Source organism: Strigops habroptila, chromosome 5 (assembly GCF_004027225.2).
Source record: "Strigops habroptila isolate Jane chromosome 5, bStrHab1.2.pri, whole genome shotgun sequence".
In the NCBI taxonomy this organism is placed as follows: Eukaryota; Metazoa; Chordata; class Aves; order Psittaciformes; family Psittacidae; genus Strigops; species Strigops habroptila.
This window is the reverse complement of record NC_044281.2, coordinates 328,697-354,115: the sequence shown is the minus strand read 5'-3', so window position 1 is coordinate 354,115 and position 25,419 is coordinate 328,697. Positions and strand designations below refer to the sequence as shown.

The 25,419-nt window shown below is 40.7% G+C and overlaps 1 protein-coding gene across 3 annotated transcripts in view; it reads left to right on the top strand.

Moving 5' to 3' along the window:
- The window catches only part of ZNF804A (zinc finger protein 804A), a 212,805-nt gene that overhangs the window by 179,805 nt on the left and 7,581 nt on the right, over positions 1–25,419 (top strand). For all 3 annotated transcript variants that reach the window (XR_003991690.1, XR_003991689.1, XM_030488455.1), the window contains exon 4: positions 25,025–25,155. Coding sequence is in view for 1 of the 3 variants with exons in the window: in XM_030488455.1 (XP_030344315.1) it covers positions 25,025–25,155 (131 nt within the window). In the remaining 2 variants the exon portion in view is untranslated. The remainder of the gene's footprint in view (positions 1–25,024; positions 25,156–25,419) is intronic.

Below are 25,419 nucleotides of genomic sequence, written 5' to 3'. Positions count from 1 at the left end.
GTTCGGCTTTCTTTCTTTAAATCAGTTCATGAAACTTTCTACATGTAACTTAGCTGAACTTGAACCTAATTTTAAGCTTTGCTTTATTGTACCGGCATTTATCAGGTTTCTGCTGTTTGGCCAACACTGTTGCGAACAAAAATACTTTTTTTTTTCTACTCAGCACTAAGATAAGAATGAACACAATAATTAGGATTTGAAAATGGGAAATAATACAGTGTTCTAGTACATGATTCCTGAGGCCATGTGAACATTGCAGATCATCTTTTGGCATAAAGTGTTTTGATAAAGAGAAATGATTGAAAACTTGTCTTATGCAGACTTGGAGATCAGATTATAGTTTACCTTTCGCTTACTTTGTTGTATTAGGCTGTAGATCAGCTAGGCAATTACCTGGAAGAAAAATAGAATTTTTTATTTTCAGTCATTCTTTAACAGCATCAATCTCCCAAAGTTAATTTAAGCGTTATTATGGCTGCAAGGTTCAACCCAATCAAGAGAATACCTTTTCTGTAGTTTTCAGAAATTCCAAATTCAGTTCCATTGCTATCCTGAAAGTAATCAAGTAGAAGATAGATTAAGTCTAAGTAATGAATAATATGAAAAGCATTTTGTTACTCCATGGTTTTGAGCTGTCAGTGATCATAGGGGGAAAAAAGAAAAAGGTATTTACAGTGAAGTTTTATATTTTCTTAAAGTGAAGGAGAAAATAATATGTTGCTAGTAATATATTAAACTCTAACCTCTCCAGGTGAATAATTTTTTATGACATTAACATCATTTAATTTGCTAAAAACAATTAAGTGGTGCATGCAAGTGGTTAGTACTCCCTGCCTGACGCTGCAAAAACCATCTTACAGTTTCCTGTTTGCTATCAGAAAAAAGTTTCAGGACAATTTTTTTTTTCCTTAGGATGTCTGCTAGAATTGTATCTTATGCCCGACAGCTTGTGCATGCTGGTTTATATGTGAGAATTCATTCTTCACTGGGAAGAACTGCGCAACCTTTTCAGTACAAGCCCCAGTACAGCTCAGGGTAATTGTTGCAGCCTTTGCTGATCAGTGCAAAATCCATCCTTCATTCATTTCAGAAAAAGCTTGTTCTTTTTTTAGCGGTGGCTCTGCCCTGTTGATGAAACATAGCATTGCCATCTGCGTTGCCTGCTCTGAAGAGGTGCCGTGAGACAAACCTACTATATAGAAGTGGTAGCGGGTTTCCCTCCAGAGATTCTATTTTTCTTCCAAATAATTGCTTCTGCAGACTGTGTGCAGTAGGACCTTTGGACCTCTACAGAGCCAGGGATGAACTCATGGTACATCTAAGGAGAGATAGTATGCCTTGAGCAGAGGACAGTGGTTTCTTAATGTAGGCTAACACTACTCTAGAAACAATAATTTTAACTGCAGCTCAGTAGCAGCTTATACAGAAACATCTACAGGTTCCTAAAGCTCTCTAAGAACATTCAGCAGTGTCAAGTATGAACCCGTGGTTTTCTGATTTTTTTCCACATGCAGCCAATGAGGACTTGGAACCATTTAGCTGCAAAGCCCTTTCTGTGTTTGTGGTTGGCTTCTGGGGTTTGAACTGTGGTGGTTATAGCTGGTCAGCTTTTGTTTGTATTTTGGATTCAGCTGAGCCTTTTCCTTCACCACAAGGATACCTTGCATTGTTATTCCATTAATGCCTCCTAGCTCCTCACTGTGCTTTCACTTGTGCTTGTTCATGGCAAACATCCTTGTGACAAACCTGAATTATTCTGGAAAGCAGCTTTCGATTCTTTCCAAAGTCCCCATGTGTGACAGAAGAGCAGTGCTTCAATATGAAATGATTGCAAGTGTTGATGTCTTTTGGTTGAATGATTTATTTCTTTTTTTTTTTAAGCCATTCAATCTGCAGAAGACAGTATAAATACAGGCAGTCTAGTGATGGTGCCTCCCTCTTGCAGGCATCCTTCTTGTTCCTTGAATTGTCTGTTCCACCAGCATATTGCATCTTTTCTTAAATTAGAACCTACAAGAGACCCATGGTATACTGTAATATAAATAATAAATAATATTAATTCAAGTTCATTCATGATTAATGCTGCTGCTTTTAAATGCCAGACTTCTCTCATATGACTTACTGCTGTTGTCTTGATACACAGTCTTGATACACCTAATGATACCAAGAGAGAACACAGAAAGTTAGCTCTGCACCTGTACCTCACCTGCCCTTTTCCAGCACTGAAATTCAAGATCATTAAAAAGATGTATTAAATTAAAAGCTCCACCTTCTTTAATTCTGCTATTTATTAATTTATTTTAAACCACCTTTTTTGTACATTTTTGCATAGCTGTTAAGTGCTTGCTTGCACTGCCAGGTGTATGTTCACATCTGGTACTGGATCTCATTGCATTACATGATTTATAACTACAGGGAGATATATCTGCCTACAAATTGCTTTTAATTAGTGCTAGGAAAAAAGCAAGAGGCTCACAGCAATAACACAGAGAAGGGTGTGAGAGACTGATCTGAAATCAGACTCCACTGTCCATTGTCTCAAAGATTGGTATGAGAAGCAGAGATGGAAGGCCACCAATCCATTGCCTCAGAGATGGGTGGGAGGAGTTAAGACTCCAGTATCCATTGCCTGGGAGAAGGGTGTAAGGAGCTGAACTGGGACTCCACCGTCCGTTGTGTGAGGGATGAGTGGGAAAGAGCTGAGATAAATCTCTTCAGTCCATTACCTCAAGGATTGGTGTGAGGAATTGCTGCCCATTATTCCAAGAATCGCTGCAGGCACGTGCAGTTGAAGGGCTGGCTGCAAGACCAGGGAAACTGGTCCACCAGGAACGTGTAATATGTGACATGAAGAACAGAGGTACTCCCCCCAACTCATAAAAGGGGGAAAAGGTAATCATGAAGGGAGCTATTGCCATGAGGGTGACCCCAAGTGGACACCTCCGTGAGAACAGTCTCCACCGATGACTACTACGGACCCTGAGGGACACCCTCCATGAGATGTTGCCACGAGGGCAGCTCTGTCATGACACCTCCAGGGGTACCTTCAAGGGGACAACTCCAGAAGGACACTTCCACGAGGACAACCACCTCCGACGACTACTACGGACTCTGAGGGGGCACTGCTCCAATATCAACTATGAACCCTGAAAGACTCCCTCCACTGACAACGACGGATCCCCAGGACGCCGCTGGATCCACGGTGGTGACTCTCTCTCTCTCTTTCTCTCTGCACCCTGAATCCTTGCTACAATAATTTCCCTTTTTTATAATAATTGTCGTTTTGTAATAAACCAACTGATCGATTACGGTACTTGACCTCGTTTGCATCTTAATTTCACTTTTGGGATCACGAACGAAACAGGGTCCTGCACTGGGGTTTTCTCCAATTGGACCCTGACAAAGGTTACAGCAGTACCAGAGGTTAGGGATCATTATCACAGACTCCCTTAAGGATCAGGCCTTCTCCTCAACTATGTGCATCTTCCTCCCTTAAAGTTACTGCTCTCCCTCTCCTGGCTGCAAGAAAAGCCACTGTCCCCCTGGCCAAAGGGGGCTTTGGTGGAGGCACACTGGTTACAGTGAGTATTGCAAGAGCAGGACACTTGTTTAAGGATACTTGAGGTTATCATAGAACCATAGAATAGAATCATAGAATAGTTAGGGTTGGAAAGGACCTTAAGATCATCTACTTCCAACCCCCCTGCCATGGGCAGGGACACCGCACACTAAACCATGTCACCCAAGACTCCATCCAACCTGGCCTTAAAGACTGCCAGGGATGGAGCATTCACAGCTTCCTTGGGCAACCTGTTCCAGTGCCTCACCACCCTCACAGTAAAGAACTTATATCTAACCTTATCAATAGTCTTTGCATCATGGACAAAAGGTGTGGTATGAATCATTGCTGTCACTAGGTATAATAAAAAATGAAAGGCTATGTTGATTTGAAAATGAGCTCACAAATGGGACAAATGAGAAAAAAAGTGAGTGAATGAAGCATTAAGATGATGCTTATCAGATTCGTCCTTAGTTGTTTTCACTCTTTTTTGCTAAGCAAGCATTAAACTAACATGAATGGGTTTTCTTCTTTTTCATGATACAGAGGCTGCTACCACCTCTCCTTCTGTCACTTGTCAAGACTCATTTCTTGCTTAATGAATCTTTCTTTTTTTCCTTTGTTTGGATGTTAGTACAACACATGCTGCTGATGTGGGTTGCTTCATTTTCTTCCCTAATTTCTGCCTATAGTTACAAGATTTGCATTTCTAAGGAATGCCACAATTAGTATATTTTCCTAGCATCAGCCTATTATACAAGGTTGGTTAAAAGTTACATATTGTATAATGATACATATATTAAAAGTACCATCGAAGATAAATTACTATAGTCTACCTCTTAGCGTTATATGCTCCTCACCTGTCTCACGTGTGCTTTGCCTAAAGAGGCTATAGCCTCTTCATTAAGCACTTGGTGTTTGTTTTGCACAGTTGGAAGCTCTACTCAGAGTTACTCCTTAGTGACCAACACTGCCATACTTTTAAATGGCCAAACCCAATATAACTGAGTTCAGCTCAGATCTCAAAGAGAAAAGAAGGTCTCTGAGGGGCAGGCAAAATCACTGGGGGATTAGCAGCTAAAAAAACCCCACTCTACAGGGAGTATTTGCAAGGAGATTTTTGTGTTCAGATGCTTAGAAGTAGGTCAAGCCTGAAACAGATGTCCATCCACCCCATGCCAGAATTCCTGCAAAGCATATGCTATAACCAAGGCTATTTTAGGATCCTTTCTCTTTCTTTCTTAACTCAAAAAAAAAATCAGAGTGAGAAGGCGTGGCTATCCAAGCAAAGCTCTTGTAACAGCTAAGCAATAGGATTTGCAATGGTGAGTGCTGGGCAGCCTTGAGATGGTGAGCTTTATGATGATGAGATGAGGGGTATTTTACTTAAATAATGGTAGATAACATCTTAAATGAAAGGGATTAGAATTTCTTATCACAGGAGTTGGAGTAAAATCAGCTCTTCCACTCCATCTGGGAAGCTGCTCACCAAAGAATGGAACAGCAACTTTCTTGGGAGGATCATCCTTGACCATTGTTTTCCTCTTCAATTCATGCACCTGTTCCTCCAGAGCTGAGGTAGGTTTTCCATCCCACTTTCTCATGTCTTTTCTGTGATCCTGCAGATAAAACCATAGGGTGGCCCATGGCATGTACCTCCTATATCTTCTCTCTTGGGCAATAGGGCACCTTTTGTTAATAGCTGAGGCAGAGATTGGTACATGGGGGGGAGCTAGATAGATCGCATAGCTTGTGTCTGAATTGTTTGAATTCCTGGGTCAGGAGTTTTTCCACAGCTGAAATGATGGAAGGAGTGAGATTGTCTTTCAGCTCTTGGAGTTGACAATTTAGCCACTGTTGGTGGTGCTACCTCACTCCAGGTCATTGATGCCAATGAGTGGGCATATGATAACGGTGCACACTGTGTAAGTTTCCGCCACATGGGTCGTGTACGTTCAACTTCATTTGGATCTACGGGTGCATTCCCAGCATCCGGCCTACGATAGATCATCTCTAGAATGGCTGATTCCCTCAGGGACTGGATGCCTTTCTCTATCATGGTCCACTTGCCTGAGTGACACGTAACATCGTCCTTGTAGGGAAACCTTTCTTTCACAGCTGCCGAGAGCCTTCTCCAAAGGCTTAGTGTTCGTTTCTCTCTTGCAATCACTTTGTCAATTCCTCCTTCCCTAGCAAGTGATCCTGTCTGCTTGGCTTCCCTACTTTCTAGTTTGTGACCATCAGCCCCATTGTCCCAACATCGGAGCATCCCAGGTGACGATGGGCTCCACTGGAAGACGGCTGAAATCTTTTTGCATATTCCACAGCTCGGTTGAAGTCCAGGATCGACCTTTTCCTTTTCCTCTGTTTCCTGTATAGTAACTCTCATTCAGATGGTGTCCGCTCTAGTACGCGCATTCGGTCTTCATCTTTCTTCACTGCACAGGTTGCTCTTTGTGGCTGTTGTTTGCTTTTCCCCTTGCTTATAGGGGCAACTGATATTGGCACGGATTGGTCCTTTGGTTTATCTGCAGTGTCTGTCACTGGGGTTGGAGTGGCTGCAGTGTCTGTTTTCGGGGTTGGTGTAGCTGCATTATGTGTTACGGTCAGGGTTTGCGTAGCTGCAGTGCTTGTCGCTTGGGTTTGGTGTAGCTGCTGTGCTTGGAGTTGGAGTAGCTGCGTTGTCTGTTATGGTCGGGATTTGAGAAGCTGCTGTGCTTGTCGCTGGAGTTGGTGTAGCTGCTGTGCTTGGGGTTTGAGTAGCTGCATTCTCTGTTGCTTTGCCATCAGATCCAGGGACATCTTTTTCTTGCTCCTTACAGAACAGGGCCCTATAGGCGTAGGCCAAGCCCCCAGCACATTGCAGTGAGTTGTCCCTCTCTGGTATTACCAGGATGACAGCACACCTCATCAAAGTGTTCTGCTAATTTTTTCGGATTCCGCATTGGTTCAGGAGTGAAATTCCAAAGCACTGGAGGGGCCAACTGGCTTAAGTGCTTGCCCATACAATCCCACACACCCTGCCACTCACGACTGTCCAGCCTTGGAGAAGATCTCTTGGTAGTATTCTTAAATAGTCATTTAGCCTAGACAAGACCTGGGCCGGACACTGCTTAGCTTCCGAGATCTGGCAAGATCGGGCATTCTCATGGTGGTCACGCCATAGGCAAAACATAGAGAGCATATGCAGCAACAAGCTGGATCCCAGCAAAAGGAGCAGGGTGCTTTCAAGGCCATTGAAACAATATTCAAGATCTTTAACTTTTCCAGAATCTACTCCTACTGTAAATAGCCTGGTGGTGGAGCAGAGGGTGTGAGGGAATATCTCCTCCATAGGTTGACCCCCCAAGGGAAGGAAAAAGAAAGATGCGTAATTGTTAAAAATTCCCATTACATGCCTCCCATAGTATAGAGGTGATGACCACGCTGAGAACGCATACCAGCCCAGTTTCATAATCAATGAGTCTATTGCATTACAAGTCATTACCATGAAGTACAGTGAAACAAGAACCTTAGCCCAGGCTCCAAAGCCGATAAACATTAAAACAGCAAATACTGGCTGCAAGTAAGGTATGACATGCTGATACTCTGAGGTCAAGCGCAACCACTCCGAGAGCAAATAAGTCAACATTGTAACGAGTGACTATTAATCTGAAATAATGAATGCTTATGACAAAAACGGTTAGACACACTCCGGTCAGATCTGTCGTTATCTCAACCCTTCATGCCCCATGTTGGGTGCCAAAAAGAACTGTCATGATTTAAGCCCAGCTGGTAACTCAGAACCATGCAGCCGCTCACTCACTCCCCCCTCTTCTTCTCCCCTGCTCCTGGAGGGATGGGGAGGAGAATTGAAAGAATGTAAATCCCACGCATTGAGATAAGAACAGTCCAGTAACTAAGGTATAATACAAAACCACTACTTCTACCACCAATAATAATAATGTTGAGGGAAATAACAAGGGGAGAGAATACAATTGCTCACTACCTGCCGACCGATACCCAGCCCAACCCGAGCAGCGATCTGGGCCTTGTGGGTAACTCCCCCAAGTTTACACACTGGGTATGATGTGCTGTGGTATGGAATACCCCTTTGGCTAGTTTGGGTCAGGTGTCCTGTCTCTGCTTCCTCCTGGCTTCCTGTGGCCCTCCTCGCTTGCAGAGCATGAGACTGAAAGTCCTTGATCGGAGTAAACATTACTTAGCAACAACTGAAAACATCAGTGTGTTATCAGCGTTGTTCTCAGACTAAAGTCGAAAACACAGCACTGCACCAGCTACTAAGAAGGAGAAAAATGACTGCTACAGCTGAACCCAGCACACAGCTAGTCTTCCCAAATAACTCTGCAGGTAGCAGATTTTCTTTTCAAGCACTGTTTGGATGTCTTGCTTTGGCTCTGCATACCTGCCTGGCTATGGAAGCTAGGATAGCTAACAACTCATCTCACTGCCTCGATTAACAGGAAGAGCAATGAGGCTAAATTAATATATTTTTTATTAAGCAATAGTGCAGAGGAAAGTTCATGTATTAAAAAGTGCTGGGTTTGGAAACTTTTTCTTCTCTCAGCGTAAGAAAAGTGTAAAATTCCAGGTTTATGTCCCCATTTAACTTAGCTTCATTGGTTACTCATCGTATGATGGAGATTCACCATGACAAAGGGGGTTTCTGTGCCTTCCTATATGGGTGCGCATGGAGAGGATTGACATCTTTGCAAATCCCTGAAGTTGCTGTCTGAATTGGAGATATTTGATCTGTCATTTATTGTTAGGTAGGCAGCTGAGAATAACAGGGTTCAAGTAGTCTGCGTATAGAATCATAGAAGAACAGGCTGGTTTGGGTTGGAAAAGACTTTAAAGCTCTTCCAGTTCCAACTCCCTGCCATGGGCAGGGACACCTTCCACTAGAGCAGGTTGCTCAAAGCCCCATCCAAGGCAAAGCAAACCCAGTTTTTGTTCTATATATTTATTTATTTTAGTGGACGGAACAAAAAGCAGAAGCTCATTTCCAAGCTCGGTTAGCTGTTGGAGTGTGCGTCACACAGGCAAGTTAATGGCTCTGCATGCTGTGCAAGGTATGGATTTAATGGGGAGTCAGAGTGAGGGAAACAAGGGCAGGGAGGGAGCGACACCTGCCTGCCCCAGCAGTCACTGAGGGGAGAGCTCCTCTTCCCACGGGAAGTGGCTGCCAGTATGCAGGAGGCTGCTGGGCTCTCTGCAATGGCAGATGCCCTGATTAGGGGCTCATAATAAGAATCTAAAATACTAGTCGCTTCTGAGAGCACAGAGGATTTCTGCCAAGTAAACTGCCTAGAAATCTGCTAAGGAAAACATTTTCTTGTGCATTTGTAACTGCTGTCATTGACAATAAAATTGCTTGAAATATATAATAATAGTAGTGTGTTGCCTACCATGACAGAAGCTGTAAGAGGCTGTGACCTTCAGTACACTTTAATGGGTGCTTTACAGAGGAACTGACGCTTACATTTATTAACTTATAATTGTCCAGAATAAATCCTGCTTTTTCCCCTCCCAGTAGATTGAAGCCTGGTATGTGCTAATTGTGCTGGTTCTTCTCCTGGCCTGACACCTTGACAGCTCTTGTTATCTTTTAAAAGTTATTCCCTTACGAAAACTTTACCTCTACTGGTTATCCTTCCATAGTGGCCCTGCCACTTATCTCTTCTGTGGTTTTGAACTCTGACATAAAGTTGACTCTTAGCATTGCCCCCTGACAGGAGCAGTCTCCAGTGACTAGTGGTGGGTCAGTGCTCCCCAGTTCAGAGATCCCGCATTTCAGACTGCAGTTCATGACTGGGGCTCCTGCTTTGCTAAGGGTCAGGTATTTGCTCTTCATTAAAGAAAATAGGTTGTACAGTAAACTGATTTATTAGCTATACCACGGTGCTCTCATCTCATCAAACTTCACACTGTGGAGGACTAGAGCATCAGTAATTTCTAAAAGAAGACCACTAATTAACATTTATGTGCTACGGGACATGATGGTACTTCAACAGGTGGCACTTTTTCCTGTGATTTGATATCGGAGCAATATAATTATGTTGCAGGAGTTGCTGCCTTTGAGATACAAAACTGAGATCTTGACCACTATGATAATTGAATTTCCCAGAGTGCTTTCTTAGGAGCAAGGGTGGTAACTCTAGTCGGGCACTGGCCAAAATCCAGGCAGGTAATTGGATTCTGTTACATTAATGCCCCCCTGAAGCTTCAGCTGATGATAGTGGCTTCTTCTCTTCCCATCCTCACTGTTTGGTGTAATTGGTGTGCACTGTCAAACAGCTGCCGATGTCTAAGCCAAGAGTGGGTGTATTTCATTAATGAACAATGTGGTGCAGGTGTGGTCCTCAACCCCAGGACTTGGGAAAGAATAAAAAGCAGTTGTTACACTGCAGAATTCATTGCTATAAGAAAGATAGGTTTTGGGAAAGGAAAAATACTACTCTCTGTATTTGCATATGCGAGTCGTAGAATAACAGACGGGTTTGGGATGGAAGGAACCTTAAAGCTCATCCAGTTCCAACCCCCTGCCACAGGCAGGGACACCTTCCGCTAGACCAGGTTGCTCCAAGCCCCTGTGTCCAACCTGGCCTTGACCGCCAGGGATGGGGCAGCCACAGCTTCTCTGGGCACCCTGTGCCAGCGCCTCAGCACCCTTACAGGGAAGAACTCCTTTCTAAGATCTCATCTCAATCTCCCCTCTGTCAGTTCAGAGAGTCACCAGAAATCACTAGTTTCTGTATATGTGTTACATGTCAGCAGATGAATGGTACAATAACCCCAGCACTAATCAGATCACATTGAAGAGAATGCAAGTTAAAGGCAGTGCTTTTCCTTCCGCTGTGCATTAGCATCTGGGAGAGTTTGATGTGGATTTTTGGTGTGATTTGGTGAGAGTTTTGGTGTGGAATTTTTTTTTTTTTCTGATGTCTATTCTGATGTGCTCTAGCGTCAGTTTTTCACCCTCTGACCTGGAAGATGGTGAAGTTACAATAATGTAGGGAACACAGTAACTGAGAGAGGCCATAAATTGTTTAGTTTCAGGCCATTTACTCTGAAGTATAATAAACTCTGTTAAGAGAGTGTAAATAACGGTTTCACTATGAGAGTGAAGGGCAAAACTATTAATATCAGTATGAATTAGTTTGATTTTCACTTGGGCTGAATCTGAAAACCAAGCTGCCAAGTTTGTCTCCCCGAAGAGCAGGGACTGGAAAGACCAGGTTCTCCCATTAACTTTAGGAGAAGATGGAAGGCATTTCAATTATAAAACGAATTCAGAGGGCCATTACAAAAGACCAGAAATAGTTGAGGAGCCGTACAAAAGGAAATATCAACAAATCTAAATGTGAATGGGTATTAAAAGTAACGTGACTTAGTCTTTCCTAAATTGTATATCCCATTGGCAATTTATTTGCTGGTGGTGGATAGTTAAGTTCTTCTGTAACATGTCAATGGCTGGAGAATTCCTCCAGAGTGGAAGAGGGAGAGGCAATGCTTTCCCTGACACTGAACAGGAGTCTGAACGCAGATTGCAGATGTGCGGCATGTAGGATGCCAACTGGAGTCTTGAGGGTCAGTAGAAATTTCAAACGGAATGATTTATTGTTAGTGATACTGCTCCAGGCAGAAGTGCGAGTTCAGAGCATCAGAGTGTCATGTAATCTTTGTAGGCACATGAGATTTGTTCCATAATATCTGTTAAAACAGGAAAGCAAGTTGAAGCTGTGCTAATGTCTCTGCATGTAAGGGTGTGAGACTGCTACCTAGAGTCGTATAACTCTTTTGCCTGTTAGAAAACACTTTATCTGGTTTCAGTTGTGAGAACTGGGGATTTTCACTGCTTAAATGTGCATGCATTTGATGAATAGACCCACCTTGTGCTTGTGTCGGGTGCAGCTGTGTACACACACTGTTTCAGGAAAGGCTCTGAATTTCTGCTGTGAAGCCAAGGATATAAATTTAGGTTTTCAGTTATTTTTGTGCTAACACTTCACCATCTTTTACCTGTTGAATGAAAGCTTGAGCTTTTAACACTGCGAAATTTTAAGGTGTACAATTTTAAGTACAAAAGGTATTTAAAATTATGCAAAACGACTTAAGCATTCCTTATATTTTGTTTTTTATTGTCCATTTCGCAGAGGAATCAGTAGTATGTATTTTGGAAGGCTTGAGATGGTTTTCTTTCACAAAGACAGCCATTTGCAATTTTTCACTCAGGATCTGATTACTCTTCTTAAATTTTAAAGAAAGTGCAAAAAGCCTAGCATAAGATTTTAGTTCAAGGCATAGCTACATTTAGTAAAGTGCTCTATGAAGTAAAGTGCTATATATTGATAAGATTTTATCAGAATAGAAAACACTGTATGATTTATAAGCAACTTATTAAAACCAAGTAGTTATGACTTTAATTCCATCTTCAATGATCTTTTAGCAAGTTATTTTTTTAGTAGAAATAGCTCTAATTTGGGCAGTGGGATCAAGAAAGAGCTTCAATTTTTTGCTAGCAGCTTACCCAGGGACCTGATTCTTCAAAATTTGGAAAGTTCCTACCGAGTCCAGGTGCAGGTTTTGGAGCACAAACCGGGCTCTTGTGCTGCCTTTGCAGAATGGTGAGATGGCAAATAGTCCTGAAAGAAGTCCCATGTTTGTCTGTCGCTCCATTTGGAGAAATGTTTTGAATGATAAAACTGTGAACCATTCTCCTGCCTTACATTAGAAATGATCTATGACTTTGCTAATAATCTCTGTGCCTCTGTAATAAGATAAAATAACATGAAGTGGGTCATGCAGATTGCAACTGTTTCTAAATGTTCTCAAATCAGAAATCAGATCAGGTATTGGTACCGTGCAATGTTTTTCATGGCAGCTGCTTTACACTGACTGTATTTTACAGGCAAGGATTGAAGGACAGGCTGTTTTGTGTTGCAACTGGGGCCATACGATAAATCTGAGTCAGAGCCAGAGATGGTGTATGGGTCTCCTGATTGTCTTTATTTGAAGCCTATTCATTATTCATTTGCTGATGTAGCCTAATTTTGTGGCACACTGGTAAGGATGGTGGGTCTTTCAGCTTCTGTGCTGCATAATATAAATAATGTTATATGAATTGTGCTTTCTCCTGTAACTACAGCACATTTTAATATGTCTGTATTTGGTAAAGATAAGAGTACAAGTTTTGTTCACAAACTTTCTAAGCATTGGAACTTGAGTAATTTTCTAAAGCTTTCTGAGTAGTTCTGTGACTATATAGTTGCATCCTGCACAAGTAAGCAAGAAAGAGTTTTGGAGGCTGGTAATTTGATGAATGGATTCAAAACTTTCATAAGCAATGAGTCACTTTGATGCCATTAAGAGAGAGAATTCCAACAATATATCCAAGATGTGTGGAAGGAGAAAAAAGTCTTGCTTGTGTAAGGTGTTCTTCTAACCTTCCCTAAGCATCATCTGTGGCAATTTTGCCAAAAAAAAGGAGAGGATATGGCAAGGAAAAACAAGTTCCTTACAGTTTTTTTTCCTATCCCAGCTCAGAGGCATAGCACTGCAGCATACTGCTAAGAAATATTGGAACAGTAACGTGGGAACCTTAAGGCAGAAGTAACATTTTAAGACCAGCCTACTTTAAGGGATGTTGTGCAGATTGAGAGCAGGTGTCTGAAATATCTAGGTTTCTGTGGGAGATAGCCTGTGGAAAAAACAGCCAAATTTTTCGTAGGATAGAAGGAAATGTCATGATTTTCTTCTGTATTTTTTATAGCTATCTGTATGAAAAAAAGTATATAAAGAAGTTTGAACCCAAATTTGTTGAAAGAATTTTCTCTGTTCTTCATTAAAAATGCCCATAAGACTTTCTAGAAAGACAGACATTAGTGTAGTTGACAAAATTAAGAAAACAACTTTGGTGAATCAGAACTGGAAAAATACAGTGATCTGATCAGCCAGAGGGTTCTCCTGCCAAACTAAAGACCAAAGATATCCGTTTCAACTGAATAATGTAAATATTGTGCAGAAGTAGAGAATCTGGTCTGTAAATAGTTATTAATTTGGAGTGCTGAAGCGATGCTTGTGTAGTGCTTGAGGATAGTAAGAGGTTTGTTTGCAGGGCTGGGAGTTCTCAGAATAAGATTATTTTTCCTGGGCTTTGTAAGAAGAGTGGGCAAGGGTTTCATAGGTCTCACTGCTAGTTCTTAGTTGCAGAGTCCTTTTGTTTGTTTCTTTGAATTTGCTGTAGGGAAAGACAGTAAGGCACTTTTTTTGTTAACTTCCCTAAACACACAGTTACATTGACCTTGAGATGATAAAGCTTCTGCTCTTATTTTCCATTTTCTGTGGCAATGTTTTATCCAGAAATACCTTCATGAGGAGTATAGACCTTTTAAATCTATCTTCTGCTGAGATACACAGAAGGTCCACCTAGTTAATTGCCCCTGTTATTTATGTGTCAGATAGATAGCTTTTTATGGGCTTCTGTTTCTTATTTTCATCATAGCTTGACCATATAGTGGTTCAGATTTCAGAGTTCAGTGCTGTAGGTAGTGCTCTGTGCTGTCTTCCTTGTGGGGTGCTCACCAGTTAATCAGAACCTGTATTGTGAGAATGGATGTATTTCTATTCTGGCTGTTGTTATCGGAAAGGTAAAAAAGGATGTTGTCAGTTTTCCTGAAGAACTTCTTTCTCCTCTAAGAGTATAGACTGAGATTTGGGTACATTTTCATTCAGTAATGAGTTTTATGTTATTAGTTAATTACTGTTTTTATTAATTTCCTAGTGATTCTTAATCAAGGGCAAATTATCTCCTGAAAGGTTCATATCTAATTGAGGCAAGGGAATGTTGCTGTGAATTGCTTCTGGGTTATATTAAAACAGAAAGCTGGACCTGCTGGACCGATCATCAGCTCTGCCATCCTGTGTTCAGCCAGTTCTCAAGGCTGGGGTACCTGACCAAACACCTTCTGCAGGTATGTGGGTGAAAGAAACACACCCAACATGCAATGCCAAGGATTTGTTGTTAGTTCAGCTTAAATCGTAACAGCCTACTGAAAGAATTAGTATTGGGCCAATTATAATGATACCAGCACTTACAATCCAAATTATCTGATTATACAAGCTCATTCCTGGTAATGATACAGATGTATGCAAGCTGTCTAGTGTCTGATTCTTGTCTGGTCATATCGTCCTCCTGAAGAAGAAGGGAGGTTTTGTTACAAGTTGTCAGCACTGTAAGTTCTTCAAGTGGGGGAGTATGAAGTTGATACTGATGGTTTCCCCCTCTTTTTTGCCAGGAAGAAGGTGAAGTTAATGTTGATGGTTTCTTTCTTCTCACCCTGAGGTCCATTTGGGGTCATTTTTATGCATTTACTAGCACAAATATTTGCTTATTTGCTTTTTCTTTCATGGTTCACAATATTGTAGTCAGATTTGTTATATATAGTATGTTTTACATATCTTGGATATGGATTTACATATATGGATATGTCTCATTTTCTTTTTATCCTAAATTCACTTTTATCCCTATTTTAAAGTTGCATTCCTTTAGCAAGCAGTAATTGAACACCAGTGTGGTGGTTATAGGTCTGGGACCCTGTGGTCATCCCATTCCTTGCAACTTTTAGGCCTCTGCCCTGATCTTTTGCTTGTCCTTTTGGGGGTCTCTGTTACAGTCCTGATTTCCCTCAGCAGCCTCCAAGCTGTGGTTTACTGATAACTTCAGTAATATTTTATTAGTGTAATGTAGTGACACATAGATCCTTGCTCTAGAGTTCCTAACATTTCAGTCTGCAAAAGCAATGATGCAGTAGAAGATGATACATAAACACAGACATGTGCTCTCATAAAAGCTTGCTGCCAACATCTGCTATTCCTGGTAATGTCAGGGGTATGTTACCAGAATTACTTTATAACACACGTCATCTGCATAGTTGAAAATGAAAGCATATGTCAAATTACAGTATTAATTCAATTTGCCTTGCGAGATGCAGTCTTCATATTTAATAAGTTTTTCTGTAATCTTGTGTTTTTGTCAGAGGTGTCTGTGTGACTAGTAGTAACAGTTGGCTTTGTCTGTGCCAGTTAGCTGAGGCTGTGAGATACGTGTCAAAATTTGCAAAGGCCCATTCTTGTCTTAATTTTCATTGGTCAGATTTATGTATTCTTTGAAGCAGCTTGTCATGGTCCTGGGATAATCTCTGGCAAGGACCGGATCCTGCTGATGAGAAGCAATTTGTGAGCAGAGGCTTTGAATGGCTCAGTGATCCAATATAAAACTGATATGAGAAAGGGACTGTGATTTAACTCTGACATAAAGAATTAAAATAAAGATCTTGCTTTGTGGGAATTCATGTATCGTCTTCAGCCCATCACAGCTATTAGTATATCCTTCAAGGATTATGGAAAATAACCTTTAGAGGATATTCTGTAAATACTAATTCCTCATTTTCAGTCATTGTGCACATTGTAGAGACTGGAAAGACTTAGGATTTGGTAGGTTCATATCAGTCTCCGTGGCAGTCTTTCCTAAGATGTCAGTGACCAAAGAGGCTGAAACTGGAAAGCAGACTAAAAATTTCTGCTTGCATTTTTTAATGTGCTTGTACAAAGGGTATTTTGTCCTCCTTTGTTAACAAAGAGGAAAGAATCAGAATAACAGTATGATCCTACAGAGAACTTCAGTGCTGGAGACCCAGTGAACTGTCTTGAACAGTTAAAAAACTGGTAGGTAACAGCAGACACCAATAGGTGTTGGAGGGCACTGGAGTGAAGAGTTGTTTGGATGAAGTCTCAAAGAGCTCAGAGCTGCCAAGTGTGTTATTCATGTAGAAAACAGCTAAAACGGTCTCCAAAATGAGCAAGAGACAACTTTAACAGCTCAGTCTCTCATTATTTATGCATGGGAGAGTGTAACTGGACAGACAATAAGCAGTCACCAACATTTAGCAGTCAGTGAATGGTGCCCACCTGAAAATATCAGGAGGCAGTTCCTCCCTGAATCAGTATTTTGGTTGCAGCAGAACTGTCAAACCTGAAAGTATTGTGTCTGCTCAGAAAGATTATTCTGCATGCTTAAACTTCACTGCTGGACTAAAAGAAAGGTAGGGATAATGCTGTGGGACCAGGGAATGGCACATGATATCTGAAACAATTTGTACTGGTTTCCAGTCCCTCTGGAGTAGCAAAGAGGAGCTGCAGCATCAGGGCAGCCCCGCATTTGCGGCCTCCTGTGCCTTTCCAGAGGCATGGAGTTGAGCTCTTTTCCCTACAGCATTGCCCTTTCCTCTGATGGCGCCAGGAATAACCATCTCTGGACAGGATTTAAAATGTTGCTTATGTTTTTTTGAATTAGAATCCTAAATGGTGCAGGAGTGGGTATAAAGGTAATGTGATCCTTAAAGAAGTGACGGGTACCAATCTTGTCTTTAATCTTTCTGACTGAAGAAGCTTCCTTAAATGCTGCTGAAAATTTCCATGGTGAATTTAAAACCTCTGCTCTCCCTGAGCTCAGTGGGAGTTACTCCATTGACTTCAAGAGAAGTAGAATTAGGCTTGAAGTCATTAAAATAAATACTTTTAAATTAGAGACTAGCATATGTAACCACTTTCTGGATGCACAGGTGTGTGTCAGCTTTATGTTCTTTTCAGTATCTGGTAAAATTAATTTGAGAGGCGAGATGCTAATTCTGTATTTCCATGCTGTTTTCTTTCGTCTTGGCCTTAATATTTATGGACTATTCAGCTGATTTTTGCTGAAGCTAACAAGAAATATCCTACAGCTTGCAATAAGATGAGGCTGTTTTACATATGGTTAGTAGCTATTGCAGTGAAACATTCACCATGCAACGCTCAGCAATTCTGCAGGCTTAAAACAATGTTTTTGCACAATGGCAATGCAGCAGCCATTTAGTCAACTTTAGAAAACAGTTATCTTAAAACAAAAGCACCAAACATCTTAATTTATGCTCCATAACCTGTTGTTTGTCAAAGTCCTGGAACCTTGTTCAATGATAAGCCATAATGCTATCTGAATCCTGCAGTGGGGGTATGGGGTAGGAGCTGATGTGCAGGCACCAGAATGATGTCATATGAAACGTGAGGCTCACTATGCTGAAAGGGCATTAATCATGACATAATGAAGTATGTGTTTGTTTCTGGCAGATAATTTCTGAAAGAAAAGTGTTAAAAAGAAAGCTAAGAAAGATTTATTTTTATTTCTATTGCTCCAGCACATTTCTTTTGCAGTCACTTAATCAAGAGTAATTAGTAAGATCTTCATCAAAGGTGACTAGCTTTCATGTATATGACAGATGCAAGTGTGCAAAATATTTAATGTTCTGATTTTCCTTATGATTTTGAAAACAGTAAAGTTTTCCTTTGGTTTTAGTTTTCATTTTAAGGTCAAGGGTTTGGGGTTTTTTTTTCCTCCCATGAACTTACATAGGAAAATCAAACTGACACTTTACAAGATGCTTCATATACGAGTATGAAATAGTCTCAAAAGCTAATTATATTTCATTATAAAATAATTTCAGTTTTTGTGTTACAAAAATAGAAAGTACCACTGTGAATTTTCCGTTGTATAACTTAATACATGTATTTAATATATATTTTTAGAATCTGAATGTAAAAGCTGGTTCAGCAGTTCTTCTTCACAGGCTACAGAACAAACCAAAATACTGCATATTGCCCAAGTGTGCTCCTGACAAGTTATAGTTGTTTGTGAACATTTGCATTTCATCAATTAATTTCAAGTTAATAAAAATCTCCCGAATCATGAAGAATCTCAGCTTCTTATCACTCACCTCCCTTCAGGCCCATTATGGGCAGATAGAACAATCCTAATCTTCCCTTCCTCTTAATTAATTCCCACTTTCCCCCCTGTCCGGGGTGATGCTCATGACAGTGCTGGAAAGGAGCACAGTTTCACTTCCATTCAGCAATAATGTGGGCTCCAAGGACTTGCTGTTTTTAAATCCTGCATATATCTGTGTTTCTCTGTGTTAGATCTCTTCTAATATTAAAAGACCATCAGGAGAGTATGGCTGCAATTCATGGTAGAAATAGGAGAGAAAAAGGATTATTTACAACCTGCATGTTCCTTGACATCTGGAGGGCTTAATATCTGATCATACAAAATGCTGCAAATTTGTCAAGCTCTCAGTTTTTCAGAAAAGGTTTAAATTTTGTAGCTTAAAGTAAGATGTATGCACCTATAGGCAGAGGCAGTTAGAAGCAGTTTGTAACTTGCAACAAACTGAAAGTCATTCATAAGCCTGCCATAGATTGATGTTATTTATTAAAGGCCTCTTAAAAACAAATTGAAAGGCCAATGAAGTCCATACTGATAAAGTGAGGAGATGAGATAACTCAGTGCAGAAGAGAAGTTGTAAAAATGGTGGTTGGAAGGATTTGCTGGCTTCCTGCTCACCAACATGAGATCATCGAGTAAGATGGGTCTTTCTTCAGCCTCATCATAGAATCACAGGCTGGTTTGTGTTGGAAAGAACCTTAAAGCTCATCCAGTCCCAGCCCCCTGCCATGGGCAGGGACACCTTCCACTAGACCAGGTTGCTCCAAGCCCCTTTGTCCAACCTGGCCTTGAGCACTGCCAGGGATGGGGCAGCCACAGCTTCTCTGGGCACCCTGTGCCAGCACCTCAGCACCCTCACAGGAGTTGGAGGTACAACAGCCCTCTTGGTAACAGGTTCCAGTTCCACAGCACCAAGGCAGGAAGTTTTCCCTGCCACTAGCAAGAAGTGAGTCCATCCGCTGTGCAACTTGCTGTCAAGCAGCTGTAGGCTGCTGTTAAATTCCCCCTGTTCCTCCTCTATTGCAGGAACATATTACAGCAATTAATTGCATGCTGGCAGCATGGAAAAAAAAAATGATCGTCTATTAATTTCTTCCTTGGCCTACTTATTTGAGTAGTTGAATTACCAATTTCATTGAGAAATCTTGACATTTCTCCTTTCTGTAGAAATGACTTGCCTTTAATGGTGGGGGAGGCCTATGGCCATAACAGGGTAAGTTCTTCCTGTATTGTAGCATTTTTTCTTGGAGCTTTAATTTTTTTCTATAATCTTTACAAAGGGAGAATGTTTTGATTTTTTTTTAATATCAAAGATACCTGATATTATGTCCTGAAAAATATGTAGAATTGCAGATCAGAGTCCAAGTGAAAAAATGCTGCCGTGTGTGAAGGGGTCTTCAGTTGCAAAACAGCAAAATATACATGCCCACACAAACCACCAAAGGCAGAAGGAAAATATGTGTATTTTAGATCTTAGTAAGCAGCGTTTTCTGCTTTAAATGGCATGTTTGAGTGTTTACAGGTGTTACAGGAGCTCTGATCTATTCAGTTATTATTTGTACTTGATTAGGCTCAATCCTGTTTGGGAAAGAATACTAATCTGGTTTAGTGTGACAAGTGTTTATCTAATGAGTATGTTGTTGTTGGTCTACCATAATTCACATAAAGAAGCAATAAACCATCTCAGTTAACAGGGGGTATATTGACAGCAGTCATGTAGTATTCAGAGAAAGGGGAATATGCGCAGCTTCTAAAATAATCACCAGCTAAGAAATACTCATATTTCATCACTATATTAAGCAATAATCAGATTTTTAGAAAAGAAAAAAACCAAGCTGAATACAAGCCGGAAAAAAACCTTTATTAACAATTAAAAACATGTTTTATATTGTATACAGATTCAGAAGGAAGAAGTATTTAATTTCTATTAAATAATCCAAATGCCACTCTTGTGCCACCTCCATGACAGTGCTGAACTACCAATCATGGTCCTCATGTTTAGGTAATCCAACTTTTTGATTTTGAAGGACTGAACATCCCATGTCTTCATGGTTTCACCCCACTGCTGCTGTCACTGGCAGGCATGGTTGAGCAAGAGCAGAGTCCTTGTGCCAGTTAAGTTGCATTTTCTGGTATGTGGTATAGACACAGCAGTATGTCAGTTTTCATGCTGTAATGTACATCTATAGCTATGACTCTGCTCTATCTGATCTTTCAGAAGCAACTAACTTGAAAAAGAGGAACAGGAATTTCAAGGTGTAACACAAAACACTTGGTATTTTAGTGCTCGATGTACAAAGGGCTGTAGCAACCTGCTTACGCTATTTGGGCTGCAGATTCAAGCATTTCACAGAGAGCAAGAAAAGGAAGTTTTGTTTTGATGAGTTAGTTTTAAAAGTGAACAATCACAGAAATTCATGATTCAGTGGCTATTGGGAATAGTCATTTTTCCTGCTAACATAAAAAGACAATAAGGCAGCAAAATTTTATGTCATGGCTGTTAAGTTCTGTAATTTTGTACTTCCATTGATCAGAAAATTAATTTATGGACTGCATATTTTCAGCATTGTAAAAGTCCGCATAGTTTAATTGTTAATCTAAGGTCAAAAGCAAATTAGCATAGTAATATCTGAACTGCACTTCCCTGCTCTGAAATGCCCTGATAGGCATTAGACTCCTGCTATTATAAAAACTGTTCCCATTGGTTCTTGACCCTATTAAAGTTGTGCCTAGACTAGGGAGATAAGCTTTGCATGGGTGGTTTATGAGAGCTTCTCTGAATAAGTAGTCCTTTGTGCTGGGGGGAATGGCTGGTTTTGATGTGAGATATTAACACTACAGAAAGAGCCTTTATCAATCCTGATGCTTGTTATGATTTCCCCTTCGGTTTCATAAACTTTGTTAAAAGTTTCACTGCTTTTCTTTTGAGTCAATTCTGATGACATTAAATTCTACTTTTCAAGGTACCAAATTATTTGAGGCTGGAGTGGGTTTTTTTTTACCCCCCCCCCCCCCCTTTTTAATCACCTGGTATCATAGTGTTCAGTTATGTTGTGTTTCACTATTCAGCCTTTATGTGCTTTTGCTGTCCTGGGTGTATTTACTAATTAATGTAAATACAAAAATTTAGGGGAGAATTAGGAAAATTCTTCATGAACTTTTTGAAAAGTGGCATGCTGAAATTAACTGTTGAATGTGGTAAGTGAGGAAATGAAGACAAGGGTGAAGTAACCAGAACGGGGTCCCGTTGGAAGTCCACTTAGGATTTCTTTGATTTTTTTGATGGGTATGTTCCATGGCAAGCCTGGGGACACCTGCGCTGTATGCCTCAGACTGAAATGCAGCCACACCTGACTTTAGACCTCACATGGCCTCCTCGTGTAGTTTCATCCATGGATAGGTACATAGGACCTGATAAAGTCCTCCTTTTCGTCTGGACTCGCACACCTCGGTTCAGCATGACGTAATGGGTGTGCAGTAGATTCCTGGTTGAGTTTGTTAGAAATAGCTGGAATATCTCTGCTTCAGGCCCAGTGTTACAGTTAGATTTGTTAAAATATTCCAGCTGTTGCCTGAGTGAAAGCAGCCCAGTTGCAGGATCTTATTGCAAGGCTGGAGAATGAGAGTCAGGCTTCCCATTGATCTGGGCTGGGGGAAATCATTTGCAAAGCAATGGTGGTCCATGCTCTGCACGCTCAAAGTAGCAATACAGTGTGTCAAGATAATGAAGAAGGCATTTAGTTCTCTTGGAGAAAGGTCATTTAATTATTCATCGTGAACTGTTTGTTGAACTCTGCTTCCTAGGACTTATACACTTTGAGCTGGTTCATAAGCAGAGCAAAATACAGGAGGTAATCATATAAATACAATGTGACTGCCTGCTAATTATTTATTTACTGATTCATGGAAACAAATGTACATAGCCTGCATTAAACTAGCTATTGAAGTTAGCATTAGTGAATAGCTCTGCTGCATGGAAAGGCATAAAAACATTAAGAAAAAGATGCTTTTTAGGAATAAGGCACACTTGGCTTTTTATTACTGCCATTTACTTTGAACAATTCGGAGGAAGGGGGCTTGTGATACTCAGAATGCATGGAGCAGTGGTATTTTATGTGTAATTTGGTAATATGTCATTTTCATTTGCATAATACAAACAAAATTAACAAAATACAAACATAGCACAGCATAAATGCAGTGCTAGCATGACCAAGGGCAGTGAAGGAGTGCAGGTGATGATAGTTTATCAGATGGATAAATAAAGACAAATGGAAAATAATTACATTATCAAAACATGGGGACACACGTTTTCTCACTTCACTAGATCACTCCTTATAGATTGTATAAGCTCTCCATGAAAAAGACTGAGATACCAGTTGTAAGAAAACAAAACAAAACAAAAACCAAAAAACGAACACATTTTATAAGTAGTTCATATCCTGCTAAGACCAGTTTTCTGAATGGGAAAGGGGTGGTGTATTTGGCAGAAGGTCTGACAGAAGGGGAGCTCTGGAACGGGTAGCTCTCCGGAAGAGAAAAGCAGGCAGTCCAACATGAAGGATGTGCACACAAAACTTCTGCCAGACTCCTCTGTCTTACATATCGACACCTATTTGTAGTAATCAAGGAGAGTAATTTAATTACTTAAAAATTGGGAATGGTTCTTCTGTACCAGATCTGGTACGTGTAAAACATAATGACTGATGGGGCTGACGAGAGGTTCAGAATGACGTTTGCTTGGCAGTGATAGGCATGAAATGCATCTTCTCTGCCTCCAAGATCATGTAAAACTTCCTCTAACAGCATTTTCCCAATTCACTCTGAGGGGAGACCCTACTTACTCCCTTAAACATGGAGTTATGTTCACTTTAGCATCCTGATGGCATGGAGTCCTGCTAACTTTCAGCAGTAAGACTGAAGGGGTCAAAAATCTGTTCAGAATCAATCACTAATTGTAATAACCCCAGTAATTACAGTAAAGTGTTGCTGCTGGAGGGTGATTATGGATTTGTATACACCTCAGCTTCTCCTTTTTATAACCTTGTGAAAAAGCACCCTTTTATCTCTTTTTTCTTCTCCTGCTTTATCACATACTTCTTTTCTTATGTGTTGGAGGGGAAAATAAACCCTTTAAAATTATTGAGCTCCACAAAATGGAATGAAATTCTGTCTTTAAATGTCAAGGGCTGGAGGTGGGGAGGGGAAGGAGCAAATTTCATCCCTTCTCTTGTGTTCTGAGTACTCAGAAGTCACCTATGAAATTAAATGCTTTGGGTTTCATGAGTGACTGGTGGGAAGCAGGGTCAGAATCATATGATCTTCAGGAAAACAGGAATGCATAGGGGTAAGAAATATTCTACAAAGATGCTTCATGTTTCAAGCCTTTTTTCTTGGAAAAAAAAAATTACTATGCATCCAGTTTTGAGTGTATTTATAACCTTATACAGTATTAGCACAATAAAACAGATTTTGATAACTAGAAAATGTAAATAGTAAATGTAATTACCTTTAAATTATTTCTCTGTATCTATCATGGATATCCAGTTATTTGAAAAACTGCAAAAGTTGAAAATTGAGAGTGGGGCTCATTTTTCTGTGTGTGCTTGCTGTCTCAGCATATTTCTAAGTCTATGTCTCTTGGCATTAAATGCACTGCCAGGGTAGCATTAGCATCACCCAAAATGACAAAGACAAATTCAGTGTGTAAATGAATCATAGAATCATAGAATATCTCAAGTTGGAAAGGACCCATAAGGCTCATCAAGTCCAACTCCCTGCTCATTGCAGGACTACCTAACACTAAACCATATGACCAAGAGCATTGTCTAGACACTCCTTCAGCTCTGACAGGGTTTGCGCCATGACCACTTCCCTGGGGAGCCTGTTCTAGTGACTGACCATCCTTTCAGTTAAGAAGTAAATGACAGTATATGAGGGGTGTTCACAAAAGGAGTGAAATAAAAAACTGAGAAGGAGCAGGAGAACAGTGCTGAGTTCTGCAAACTCTATTCCATGTCTATTTCTTAGGTGCCACCAGTGGTAAGAAGAGCTTTCAATACCCCTCAAACAATTCAAAGTTAGAATTATTGCTCTTACAAATCCACATGGCCCCTGTTTGTGGCTGGCCATCAACCTTCAGCCACTAAAATGGCAAGTTACTGGATTCTTCGCAGAATTGTGAGATTATAATCACATAAAATGATGTCATCTGACTGCAGGCCATACTGGGGACCCACCGAGCAACTGAGCAATACACCAATGGGGTTTGGGACTTCTTGCTGACATGGAGGATTAGGGAAGTCTCTGTGTATTGTCATTCTGTGATGTAAGAAAACGAAATCCCCTTTTCATGTGGAAAGTCAGAGCTGTGCATTTCAGTTTCCCCCTGAAGAAACAGGCTTGAGATGAAATCGAATGAGATCCTGGATTGAACCTCGGTGTTTGCTTAACTGCTTCATCAGACATGGGCAGGAGCAGGAAACAAGCTATGGTTATTCATGAGAGATGTAGAAATCTATTGAATGGGTCAGTTTGGTTAGGTTAAGAAAATAATAATATATATCATGAGTGCTTACCAGAAAGCACTATAACTGTTGTTATAAATGTTCATCATCCCTATTTTGTGCGCATTATATGGCTATTTCTTGCAGAGACTGAAGGAGCTGAAACAGAGGGAGTTTGCTCGAAACGTAGCATCTAAGTCACGGAAAGATGAAAGGAAACAGGAGAAAGCCCTTCAACGTTTGCATAAGCTAGCTGAGCTAAGGAAAGAGAGAACGTGGTAAGTGCATAACTGCTGAAATAAAAAATACTTTCAAATGAGCCCTTCGCTGTTAGCTGGTGCTGCGGGACGCAAGGCTATTGGAGTCCGTTGACTGGAGCCCCGTGGATTTGTTTGGATGGTATTTTTGAAGGACTATGTGTACAGTAATCTGATTCACACTGTGCAGAAATGAATGTTTACCCTTGCTTTTTCAGTGGAGCTAAAATGACAGGTATTTTTAGTTAAAAAAACCCAAAAGTTTCATACATATTTCATAAAACC